Genomic DNA, 14232 nt, shown 5'->3' on the forward strand with positions numbered 1-14232 from the left:
ACTATCTTGTGGGCCCAACGATTGTTGACTTTTTTTTTCAAACTAGTGCCACGTAGGCTAAAAAGGGATAGAAAATTACTTATAAAATAAGTTCAGGGGGTAATAGGACCTTAGTATAGTATAAGTGTGTCTCTGGAATTTCGGGCATAGGAGGAAGTACTTGTGCATTATCCTTAATTAGTTAATAAATATACTAAATTTTGTTACATTAATTAATTAATTATCCCTACTAGCTCAGTCACCTAAGAGATACCCCATTCAAAAGGACAAGTTATATATTGACCAATTGATCGAAATAATATATATATATATATATATATATATATATATATATATATATATTTCTATCATAATTTTTCATATCAGTTTAATGTCAAAGAGTACTTCAAATTTTCTTTTTTATCCTTCACATCATATGATTATTTTTTCATATTGTGACTACGAATTTATTTTTATGACAATAATAACTCTTATTTACAGGCATAGAGAGTATTCCACAAAAATTATTTTCTAAGAATTATGAGTTAGTTGGTTAATTAAACAACTTTTTAAAGTTTCTAATCTCACTATAACAACCACTAACATGAGATTTGATAGTCAATCTTTTAATATGAAAATGCCTAAACAAAAATATAATATTAATATAGCATAGTAATAGTACAACCTCAAGGAATATACTTCTATCAGATACCAAAAAGATAAAAGGATTATATTTATATTGAAAATTGAAATATATAATTTAGAGGGGATTGGACTCTACTCACTCTACCATACACCACTTCAGTATTTTCTAATCCGATAGCATCTCGATACAATCAAGGATAGTTCAAATCTCTAATAAGAGATTTCAGATTTAATTTTTTTAAAAAAAAATTAATAGTATCAGCCTTTTTAATTATAATTTCGAGTTTAAATTTTTTAATAAGAAATAAATTATGTTAGGAGAGAAGCGCGTGAAAAGGATCATGTAAGGTATGAATTCAAATTTAATTTGACCTTAATACATATCAGACAACGAATGAAAAAATTAAAAAAATTATTTTTCTCCATTGGTTGAAAATATAAAATACAAATTATAATTATGAAAAAGTGAAGCTTTCGTTATTTATTTATTTATAATGGGAATATAATGATTTTAATTTGGACTATATTATATGATTTAGAATTATATTCTTAGATTGACGCTCCATTAGGCGTTTAAAGTAAACATAAAAGACATTTTTCTAAAAATGGGCATGATCTTATATTAAATGAATTATATTAAATGAATAGCCTAAGAGAAAGTTGCTCAACTCCAAATAATACTATTTTATGAAACTCAAGGAGGATATATTATATAGTTTAATTTCACCTACAAATGTTTATATTCTCTTCATCTTTCTCTGAGCAGTTATGTTAGGAGTAGAAGCAGCAAACAGAACCGATTTAGAATTTAAATTTTGTAAATTTAACTTTTAAAATTTATACTATTTACTTATTATATTTTTAAACTTATGTGTTTGAATTTTATTATTTATCATAATTTTGAAAATTATACATAAATTTATTTTTTATTTTAAAAATATTAAATTCAGATAAAATTAATATCAAATAAATGATTCTCAGTTATAATAAAAATGACAGACAAGTGAAATCTCCTCTTGTCGCAGTGTAACCCCGTTCTGCTCAAACTCTTTTTGTCATTTACATTGTCTTAGTCCTGTTCCGTTTGAGGAAAAAATAATTTAAATTTGACTAATTTATTTGGGAAATTTTTCCCTTGATATATGATAAATAAATTTTATTTGAAAAATATTAATAGAAAAAAAATAATTTATATTTGACTAATTTATTTGGGAAAATTTTTCCTTGATATTTGATAAATAAATTTTATTTGAAAAATATTAATAGAAAATGCTTTTGAATATTAAATTAGTAATACACTCATTTTGAAGCTATGATACTAAACACCTAAATTTTAAAATTGTGGCTTGTGTGATTTAATTAAAACCAAATAATACTTGAAATAATTTCATGCATAATTAATTAGGAAAAGTTGACATGTCAAACTAAATTATCACTATAATGACATATGTTCTTGTCATTTTGGTTAATACGGTTTTCTTTTCTTGCTATTAGCTCATGTGGAAGTGTTTATTTAATTATTTGCCAACTAAAAGTACAGTATAAGAGTGAGTTGTAATTTGGTTGCTTAGTTCACATGAGTTATAGTTTAGACTTAATAGAGTTATGAATTTCTAGATAACTTCAAGTTAACATATCGAATTCAACCTCTGAATTCCTGACTGGTAATGATCGATAAATTTGTTTCGTCATACGAATATTTAATTCAATTCATTTTTTCTAACCATTAGTATCCAAAACCAAATGAATCAACTAATTTTATTTCACTAGGGCATTCGTGAAAGCTTCTTTGAGGATATATATATATTTGGTCCATCTTAGCTACATTCATATATTAACAAGCTTTTTTATTATAATTAAATTTGTAACCTACTTTCGTGTTCATTTCTCATGTATTTGTAACCTACTTTCGTGTTCATTTCTCATGTGCGTGAGCTTATTTGTCTATTACTCTTTATTAGGAATTTCTCTACATTATCATATTATTAAAATTTGAAACTTCTGATTAATAACGAATAAATCTCATTCATCCTAGTGTAGGACCAAGTGTTTTATCTCTTTCTTTCTTTCTAAAAGGAAGTTAATTGATTGGCCGTTGATGATGATAGGTTGTTACAACTACGCCAACTAAAAGTCTCTAAACAATTCAATTCCCATAGACTTTATTCTAAGACTTGTTTACTATTTTTTTCTTCATAATCCAACATGATAACATGTCCAAATTAATTAATGAGAAACAATCACAAAAATAGTTAGTAGTATTATTAGACAAAGAAACATTAATTTTGGAAGTAAGCCTTTTTTGCCTTTTCAACTTCTCATCAACACACATGCATGCTCCCTTTCTTAAGTCCCACCATTTTTAAGACTACATTGTCCCACAATTGACTGTTTTTTTCACATAAGTTTTTGTGTCCACCAAAGGCCCCAATTCCCTCTTACACCTTCATTTCTTTAATTATTGGAACACAACAAAAGGTCTTATAAATTAATTCAACACCAATTTATTTTCATAATTAGTTAGATTAGTAGAAATTTATATGATTTGTTTGGTTTCGGACAAAGTTAATTATTGCGGAGTGGTAGTTGTTTGAATTATAATGTTAGACTAATTTATCAGATAAAATAATATCAAGTTGAATGAGATAAGTCGATATGGTAGATTGATGAAGGTTGACATCAGTTCATTTATACTCTGTTTAATTGATGGTATAGTTTATCTCAAGATTAAAATTATACGATTTGTTTGATTCAAAGAAAGTTAGTTATTGTGGAATTGAAGTCGTCGAATTGTAGTTCTGAACTAATTTATTCTACGTCGAAGAAGGCACGTAGGATAATATAATCCAAGGTGGATGAGATAAATCGATATGGTGGATATTTGATATTAAATATATACTATGTACGGTTAATTATATAATTTATCTCCGATTAAATTTATACTTTCAAACAGACAAAATATAATTTAAATCTCAAACATCCCAGCTTATCTCGGTTACCAACGACCCTTAGATTACATTACAAATTCTTCATAATTCACTAATTAATTGTCACATAATAATGAAGTCTATTCACCCTCCTACATTCACCAAATAAAAAAAGAAAATGAAGAAGGAAGAAGAATGGCACAATTTTCTTACATAGATACATTAATTATGATGTAAATATATTAGAATATAAAATACCCTTAAATAAAATATGTCTATTCATTTACAAAAATATAGTCAAGTAGTGAACATTTAAGTTGTCAATATAACGTAATTATGGTATGTCAAAAGCTACGTAATTTTATTCTCTATATCCTATTTTTCGTAGTCCAAATTTGACTAAGAATACGTCTAGTAAGGGAAAGAGAAGAATTAAAATATAATACATTTAATGAAATAAACAGTAACGACATGCTCTCTGAAGTTGTCGTTACGGCAACATATGCACAAATTTATTGACTTTTGTGTTCAGAATTTAAAACAAAGAGATAAAGAGGAACAAAATTGAGTTATAGCATCCCATATACACGTAAAATCAAATTATGAGACGATGCACTTCATTTAAATTTGACATTAGACTCAAAGTTCAAGTGAAGTGTATCGTCTCATATTAATTAACATACTGAATTTTATTATTATTATTACTATGTGGTAGTTCACTTCTACATGTGTCAATTGTCATTCTGACTTTGGGCACTTAACCAAATCCAGATGCCCCTGCCAATGATACTAACTCTAGCAGTTCAATTTTCACCCAAGGGTAAAATGCACGATTTACGAGGCAACAACAGATCCTGAGTAAACTCAATGAGATACGCAATTAAAATTTTATGAGTTTCGAGCTAGTAGAATATGTGATATTTGAGGTAATAATAAGCATTTCAAGTGTCAAAAAAATTCAACAAGGCGAAAATTAAATATTGCTTAGTTTTACTAGAGAAATTGAGATTTATTGTCCATTGAATCAATTAATTCGATAATTTTTACTTAATCTTTTAGCGTATCGAATGATTTCTCATGTCAGTGACAAAAAATACTGTAAAATATGATTCTACGTTGACTATTAATATGGATCATTTACAATTTAGACAGAAGTATATTTTTTGTTGTTTGCAAAGCCTTCAAGCCAAAATTACATCTAAAGCCACTAAACAATAATTATTAAGAATGCATTATTTACTAGGTCTAGTTTACCATAGAGTGATTAGTCCATTTAGAATACAAAAGCAAACAATGTTTATATAAAAACTCAAAAAAACATAATTATATCTTATTAAAAATAAAGAACGAAGGTGGATTTTGTTCTAACAAAAATGTTATTTCTTTTTAAAAAAAGAAAAATTTAAAAAATAGTTTTTCAAATGTTTGTTCATCTATTGGGCCTTGGTCCAAGTAAAATGAGGCTAGTAATGGAGTCATCAACCCAACTTGAGTCCAGTTGCTCAAATATACTTTTAGGCCCAAACCCAGCTATGTGGAGGAGGACATTAACACAAGTCACAAAGTAAAGGATCTGGAAAATGTTTTTCAATTTTTTCCGCCGGATATCTATTACCTTTCGCCAAGGTTATAAATAAATGATAAAAAATCGTCTAGTGTTTTTATCTCTACTAAAATTAAAAAATAAGACCTCAGAGTGTTCAAATAATTTCATCGATAACTAGACCACATCCTTCGGTCCGTACCGATTGTGTCATCTTCATATTCCAACACACCTCATATTCGTTGCTACTCAAAAACCAAAATTGCTAAGTAATATGTATATTTAAGGGAAACTAGTTCTTCATTTTCTCTCTAGAAGTTTACAACAAAATATTTGTCTTTTGTCTATGCTTTTAAATTTAATATTTTTCTTCTTTATTCCAAATATTATTAGTGCAAAAATTGTCACTTGACTAGTCAAAGCTTCCATCAGTCTCATTTATAAGAATTTTCAAATCTTCTACATGGCGGCTTACATTTTGGAACATTACACGTTATTAAAGGCTTAAGTCATCTACGGCCACTTAAAGATGTTCACATATTTCACTTAAACACCTTAACATGTTCATTTTTCTATTAGACACTTCAACCTTAAAAAACAAAATATCTATCAAACATTTTTCTGACACCTAGTTAAAAAATAAAGTGCGTGCAACACACACGCAGTTGATGTGGCAAAATAACAAATTAAACTAGGACATGTGGCATTTAGTTTAATTATCTTAAATTAATGAAATTAAAATACCAAAAAATCTAAATCTAAAAAATAAAAGAGTTTCTACCAGAAAAAAAAAAGATGAAAAATCCACCTCACCCCACCCACCCGAAACCTCCCCTTCTTTCTTTCCCTTAAAGATAACCCTTTCCACCATTGTTGTTGTTCATCTAAAAAAAGTGGAGATTTTAACATATACTAACTAAGAATTTTTCATTTTTGTTTCTCTTTATCCCGTCTTTTTGTTCCTATTTGAAATTGATGTTGTTATTTTTTTACAAAAAATACGTTCTTCCTTATTAATTTTGATTTCGAATTTTGTTTCTACTTTGTTGTGGAAGAAGAAGGGGTTGTGTATGCGTCTCCATTTTTTTGGTAAGGTGATGTGGATGATAGCCTTCGTTTTTTCCAGCAAAAAAATATGGATGGTGGTATCCATTTTTTTCGGCAAAAAAGATGTCAAGATATAATTTTAAATCTGAAAAATTAGAACAATGACAAGAAGAAAACAAATGAAGAGGTGTCCTTGTGTATGATAATGCTGGGTTTTATCTGCTCCAATTGAAAATTACTATTAACAAAATAAAAATATGATAAAACAACATATTAAGGCTTGGAATGTAAGGAATAAAGTGATGTTTGGATTTATTATTGCCTTGGAATTCTTAGCAAATTTAAGTATAAATCTAGAAGAAATAAATTTGTAAAAAATGTTAATGGTGGATTGTTATGAAGAAATAGGAGCAGCAGGGGTGGTGCAACTTTGAAAAGGAGGATTTGAAAAGATTGTTATTTTTTTAAATAAAATAATGAGAAAAAAAGTTTGAAAATTGTTGATTAAATGATTCACGCGCTCATTAAGGCGTGAATCTCACTTTTTTGCCGCATGTGCACAACGTGTTTAAATGGTTCAAATTCAGAACAGTTCAGGTGTTCAATATGTATAAGCCCTAGTTAAAGTGTTTAAGTGAAATATGTGGACAACTTCAAGATGTCGTCTATGACTTAAGCCCATTACTAAATATAACTATTATGATAGTCATAACTAATTTATCACGTGAAATTTTACCCCTTTTTATCTCTCTCTCCATTTTCATTCGTATATTGTTGTATTTAGAAGTAGAATTATGATTTTAATTTTAAAATTTAAAAATTTTCTTTTGCTAATTAGATTTTGAATAGATTATTACTAAAATATATAAAATAAATTTTTAATTTAAGTTACAATGTTTGAACTAAAGTTACTGAATTCTATAAAATTTGTAAATTGTAGGCCAACTCCTTTCAGGATGGTATGTTTTTTATTATTTTTCTGCTTTATCTATTCTTCACATTATCTCAAAATACCATTCATAGAACCCAATCATCTTTGAATTTATATTATTCGCAATAGTTAAAGGAACAATTGACTTTTTCATTGAATATTGGAAACTTTATTTTATGAATTTTTGTGACTTAATGGAGTAATTAATTAGGCGGGTGTAATTATTTAATTTTGACTAATCGAATTATCTAAAACGCCATACAGCCGCACACTTGGACGGTAAATCAAAAATAAATTATTCAAACATTTAAGTCCTGTTTGAAATTATTGTTTATTACTACCATTAACATTAATAAATTTTTCGAGGTCTATTTTTAGGCATGTTATATAGTTTGTATTAAAAACATGGGAAAACTTGTATTCACAGGTTTTTAATCCAAAGTGTTGAAATTGAAATCACAAATGACCGAATAAAGTATTTAGTTAAATAATATCAAAAGTTTTACTCATATCGAATAAAATAATTAAATAATTAGATATATATAATATTTAATATATTTTATATATTTTTAATTTAGCTCAAAATATTTAAATATTTTTTTAAAAATTTTTTATATCAAATTAAAATTATACGACGAAAGCATAATTTACCTAAACGTTGACGTTGGTAGGTTGGTCCCATTAATTAAAACTTATAGCGTAGTTGGTGGGCGCCCATCGTTTGTCACTTTGGAACTGTTTGGCGCTGAGGAAATTCACAACTACGGACCACAGTATTTGTGTTTAGAAAATTTTTTCTTTTTAATTTTCATTATTTCATTTCCTTTTCTGAAATTAATTAATTAAATTCTTAAAATTTAATTTTCAAATAAAGTCACTTCTTTTTCACCTAAAAAACACCTCCCTTCGTATTTTTCTAAGGCTTCGTATCATTTAAGATACTGAAAACGAAATCTTATTTTTACTAACAATAGAAAAAATATGTTATTTTTCTTCTTCTTTTCTTTTGCATACGTTTTTCAAGCAAAACAACAAGTGTCGTGTAATTTGTTATGTTTATTGAGTTCGTTAAAGTTCTGCAATTTTAATTGTCACTATTGATGAATATTATTTTGTTTTATTCTAGAAGGAAATAGGAATTTATCCAAATTTTGAGCAAGTTTTTTTTAAAAGAAAATACATTCTTTTGTGGACTTTAAACAATATTTTTCTTTTCATTATTTTCGTTTCCATTTATATTTTTATTGCAAAAATATCATAATACTTTAACAATATGAAAAATAGTCAAACAATAATAAATCGTTAAATAAAAGAAAGGATAAAAAGATACAAGTTGCAAATGTAGTCAACAAAAATTTCCCAACAAACTTTAGCATATTTATTTTTATTTCATTTCACAAAATATGTAATTTTGACTTAAGATACCATTTTCCCTTACCTAATTCAACAATTTAAGACACCAACCAATTCAATCATGTGAACTACGTATTCCATAATTTCAAACTACTCAATAGGAACAGCTGAAAATTGAGCTAAAATTGATGAGAACGCTGAATCATTAGGTAGACTTAATTGGACACAACGAGAACAATTCAACCAACAAACGGCAGAGCAGTAACTATTCCTTCATTTATAATTATAAAATTCGAGTTTCAGTTTTCATGTGTCTTAAATTTTCTTTGTTATAGAATGTTTTACCTTCAATATGAAACTTCTCACGAACGGTTAAGTACACCTCCATTCTTAACTAGTGATTTCAAATTTGAGTTTTCATGTGTACGAAATAGCCTTTGTTACGGAGAGTATAGCTCTACTATGAAACTTTCCAACGTATATCCGGATTTAATCAAACTCTAATATAAATATCGAAAATTAGATATGAATTAAAAAAAACAAAGAACAATTCAACCAACAAGAGTTATGATAGAGTGATACGTACTCCTTATCATCAACTAAGAGGTCTTAGGTTTACAATTTCATGCGTATGAAACCAACTTTATTAACAAATATTTTATCCGTAATATAAATATCGAACGCCGAATACGAAGAAACAAAAAAGAGAACAATTCAATGCTACAGTCCTGTCAACAAAGTGCAACCAAATTTATTCTGGACGCGTCAATTCTTATCCTTTATTAATTATTATAATATAAATAAATATATTTCACTAATACACCTTTATAATTATTTATACGTGTAACGTACATTATTATATAATTCTTATTCGGTGGGCTATAGAATAAGTCCAAAGTCTAAACCAAGACTTAATTTGTCATATTTAAATACTTTTCCTACAAAAACTTTTTTAAATATAACTAACTCACCATTTATATCTCAAAACAGAGCAAAACAGAGTAAAACAGAGCAAGAATGAAGAACAAAGGGAGTCATGGCCAAAACAGATTTATTCGAATTCTCGCATTACCATGGAAGGCATTAATCAAAGCGCGAGATTGTTACGTAGGTACAATGACGAATTACGCAGTTGTAAATCCTCGGAGTTTACCTAAGAGTTACAGTGTAACATCATCTACGAGGTCTGATAACAGCGAAGATTTTAGAGAACTTGTTAGAGCAGCGTCCGCGAGGAGCATGGGAGAGAATTTTGAGCTGAATTTATTAATACAGCAACAAATTCGACAGCAATTACAGCAACAAATGCCATCAAGGAGAACAGTACCGAGGAGTGTTAGTGTTGGTATGGGAAGAATCGATGAAGATAAGCCATTTGTTTTAGGAGGTCAAGAAGATGATGTTTCGATTATGTTAATGAAAAATGATTTGAGGTATCCTAGGAGTAGAAGTCATGCTGTTTCAAAGACTAGTAATGTTCATGTCTTTTGATCGTAATTTATGTAGCATAATTGGAATTTCGACAGTGAATCTTTCAATTGATTCAAATTTATATTTTGAATATTTCAAGTTGTTAGATTATTTTATCTGGAAAAACTTAGAGTTTTGATATCTGAATTTACAATGAAAAATTACATCTCGAAATAGTAATTATGCAAAGTATCTTTTTTCCAAGATAGGTATGAAAATATATTTTATCTTTAGTTTGATCTTGAATTTGTCTTCAATTTGATGTTGGATTCAAGGGCTTTAAAGTTAGTTGATTCTTACATCTTTGATGAATTTTAACTTTATTTTGACTTTTACTTGATTTCAAGGATTTCGAGCTTATTCTTAAATCCGTTAGTCTTGATCTTGATCATTCATGATCGCTTGAATTCTTAAATTTGTAGCTTATAGAAAATTTTATGGCGTTTGAAGGACAAACTTTCTCTAGCTTCTTGTTTAGGATTTTCATCCCTTTTCTCAATTATGAAAACTCTTATTTATAGTTTTTGAATAGTAAATGAGTAGTGATTAAACCTGAATTCCCTTTGGCCAATCAAATTTACGGGGCGACACATGTCATGACCCTATTGACTTCTTAATTTCTCTGGACATGCTACGTCATTTGTTATGCTGCACCAAAATGGGCTCTAGTATAAGATGACACTGGACTTAGAAAATTGGGCTCATCAATTTGCAGCCGAAATTAATTAAGAAATTTGAAATTTAATCAAATCTATATTTATTGGACTTAAATAATTGACTAATTATATTAATTCATAGTATTTATTTTCATTTATATATTTATGAATTTAACATAATTCGAAACACATTGCAGCTGGAGGTGTAATTTGATATCTTTATATGGTCTAGACCAATTTTCTCCATATGAATTAACTTTTCGAACTAGGTTGAATAGACATGGGCAAAACTATGGCAATATTTGTAGAAAATACCCATACTTAGCAAAATAATTATAGGAACAGAATAGACTAATTATGTTAGTAATATATTCTGTATAATCTTTTTCCTTATCTGGTTCCGTATCTCTTTCCATCTTACCTGTATAAATGTAATAGTTATTTCACAAAAGCAATACAAAGAAAATTAACCAAAAACTATTCTCCTTGTTTACGTATTTTATCATGGTATCAGAGCCATAAGGTCGATCTTCGACGGTTGTTCGTACTCATCATCTACCGGGATCTACCGAAATGGAAGACCCATCGGAAAACCCACCAGAAAATCCAAACCAGCTTATTTCTATGGAACATATGCAACAACTGTTTCAAATGTTCCAAACACTCAACAAAAGCTCAACCAACATCGAACCAGTGACTTCACAAACAGTGCGAGTCGCGGAAAAATTGAACTTCACCAACTACACCAAATGGTGTAAACTGATGCAGATAGCAATTGGTGGTCGGGGAAGACTCAATCACATCATCGTCAATCCCATTTCACCAGACGATCCAGAATACCAGCAATGGGCTCAAAAAGATTCGATGGTCATTTCATGGATCATCGAGAATATTGACGGAGACCTCGTGAATCAATTCTTGGACTACAAAACTGCCCGAGATTTATGGAAAGGCATCGAAACTCTACTCAGTAGCGGCAGAGATGAACTGCAGATCTATGATCTGAACACAAAGGCAACATCTATGAAACAAGGGATAGACACGATAGAGGTCTATTTCAGTAAATTGAATACCCTATGGAAAGAAATCGATAGACGAATGCCGAACCCAATGAAATGCGCAGAAGACATCACACTGTTCAACTCATTTATACAACGACAAAGGCTGTACCAGTTTTTGGCCGGTGTAAATGATTCACTTGACAAAGAAAAGCGAGACATCCTAAATCTAGATCCCCTTCCAACCATTGATGCCGCATATGCCACCATCAGACGAGAAATTGCTCGTCGTGGCATAATGACCGGCAACTCATCACTGGAACGAGGTCCCTCAGAGATCGGAAGTGGTCTTGTCACTCAACGCCGGTCAGATTCTTCATTTAGCCGGTCAGATTCATCATTCCGGCGAGAGGACAAAACTCACCTCAAATGCAGCCACTGCGGAGGAACCAAACACACCAAGGAAGGATGCTTTAAGCTCATCGGCTACCCAGAATGGTGGGAAGATCTGAGACAGCGTAAAGCCGCCACCAAGGTAACAAAGACCGGCGGCAAGGCTAACGCCGCCATCGGAGAAGGAGAACCGACCAGCGAGGCTTCGTCAACCACTGTCACCAACAGGCGAGCGGGTACCGGCGAGGCTTCGTCGACCAGCGTTACCGACAGGAGAACAGGTATGAGTGGCAAAGATGGGTTCACCAAAATTTCCGGTGAACCATGGATGGAGACAGAGGAAGCGACGGGAAGGAGAAGAGAGAAAATTCTAGAGGAGCCGTCCTCTAGAAATGAAAGTGAGGGAAAACAAGAGGCCCTAAAAAAATCTGACCCTTTAGCCCTTGAGCCCAAAAAATCAGAAGCCCAATTATATAAAAAACCCAAGGAAAAACAAAGTGTGGGTCTCATGTGCAATAAGTCCAATTGGATTTTTGACTGTGGGGCCACGGACACTATGTCATACGATCCAACCGATTTTCTCTCCTCCACATCAACTACCCGTACTAAGATTCAAACTGCAAATGGGGAGTTTATTCCAATTACTCAAGCCGGAGATGTGGATATTACATCAGAAATCCATTTAAAAAATTGTCTTTTAATTCCAAGTCTTACCCACAAACTTTTATCTGTCAGTCAATTAACCAAGGAACTAAACTGTACAATTCTAATGACTTCCTCTGATTGTATTGTACAGGATGCTCAGACGGGGCGGATCATTGGTCGTGGTATTGAAAGAGGAGGTCTATACTATGTGAACGAGGTGACTCAACAGGGTAACGCTTTGCTTGCTCAAGGGTCGCCGGAATATCAGATCTGGATGTGGCACCGACGGCTAGGTCATCCGTCTTTAAGTTATCTTAAACGATTATTTCCCTCTTTTAAGGACATTGATTTTGTTTTGGACTGTGAAGCATGTGTACTTGCAAAAAGTCATAAACATTCTTATTCTCCCAGTTCAACTCATGTTTCTAAGCCATTTACCCTAATTCATTCTGATGTCTGGGGTCCTGCACCTGAATTTGCCTTTTATAAATATTCCTATTTTGTTTTGTTTGTGGATGATTGCACCCGTATGAGTTGGGTTTATTTTCTAAAAAATAAATCTGAAGTATATGATGTGTTTATAAATTTCTACAACATGATCTGTACCCAATTTGCTGCCCAACCTCAAATTCTTCGATCTGATAACGGAGGAGAATACATAAACTTAGATATGAAACAGTTCATTTCTGATCATGGCCTCATTCACCAGACTACCTGTCCGGACACTCCTCAACAAAACGGGATAGCTGAACGGAAAAACCGAACCCTTCTTGAGATTACTAGAGCCATTATGTTAGAATCCCATGTCCCTGTCCATTTTTGGCCAGAGGCCATTGCCACAGCCACATATCTAACCAACCGACTACCTACCAAACCTCTTGCATACCAAACTCCTCTTGACACTCTTTCTTCCCATGTGTCCATCCCTTCCTATCATTCTCTACCTCCACGGGTGTTCGGATGTGTTGTCTATGTTCATCTCCCAAAAAGAATCAGAAATAAACTTGAACCACGAGCCATCAAATGTGTTTTTATTGGGTATGGGGTTACTCAAAAAGGGTACCGATGCTATGATCCCATTCAAAACAAAATCTACACCAGCCTTGACTGCGAGTTTTTTGAACACTCCTATTACTATACCCAGCCTGGTCCTCAGGGGGAGACTACGAATGATGACCTTAGCTGGTTAATATATCCAGAAATGATGGACCTTGATCCTCCAACGCAAGTAAGCAATACCACCGACGTCAACTCTGAAACATCTGTATCAGCTCCCTCTCCTCAAACCACTCCAATGACAACCACTGAGCACCCTGAGTCAACATCAGTTGAGGTAAATTCTGAATTGTGTACTGTTCCTACTGACTCTGTGTCTAGTGATAATTGTCAAAACAGATATGAGCTTCCTCACAGAAGCACGAGAGGTGTTCCTCCCAAAAGGTATGACCCGGAATATGAAGATCAACGGTCCAGATACCCCATAGAAAGAATCAGCAATGAAAACTTGTCCAACACAGCTGTTGCCTTCACTACCTCCCTGTACTCAACAAACATTCCCAGAACCGTGGAAGAAGCTTTTGAAGATGAGAAGTGGAGACAAGCCATGGAAAATGAATATGTTGCCTTGGAAAAGAATCACACATGG

At 31.4% G+C, this 14232-nt stretch overlaps 1 protein-coding gene across 1 annotated transcript; it reads left to right on the plus strand.

The window, feature by feature from the left end:
- The first annotated feature begins 9541 nt into the window (after positions 1-9541).
- On the plus strand, positions 9542-9916 carry LOC107017036. Its single transcript, XM_015217319.1, has one exon. It carries the CDS (start codon positions 9542-9544, stop codon positions 9914-9916), a length of 375 nt encoding a protein of 124 aa, XP_015072805.1.
- Positions 9917-14232: the final 4316 nt, after the last annotated feature.

This window comes from Solanum pennellii, chromosome 4 (assembly GCF_001406875.1).
Source record: "Solanum pennellii chromosome 4, SPENNV200".
Lineage (NCBI taxonomy): Eukaryota > Viridiplantae > Streptophyta > Magnoliopsida > Solanales > Solanaceae > Solanum > Solanum pennellii.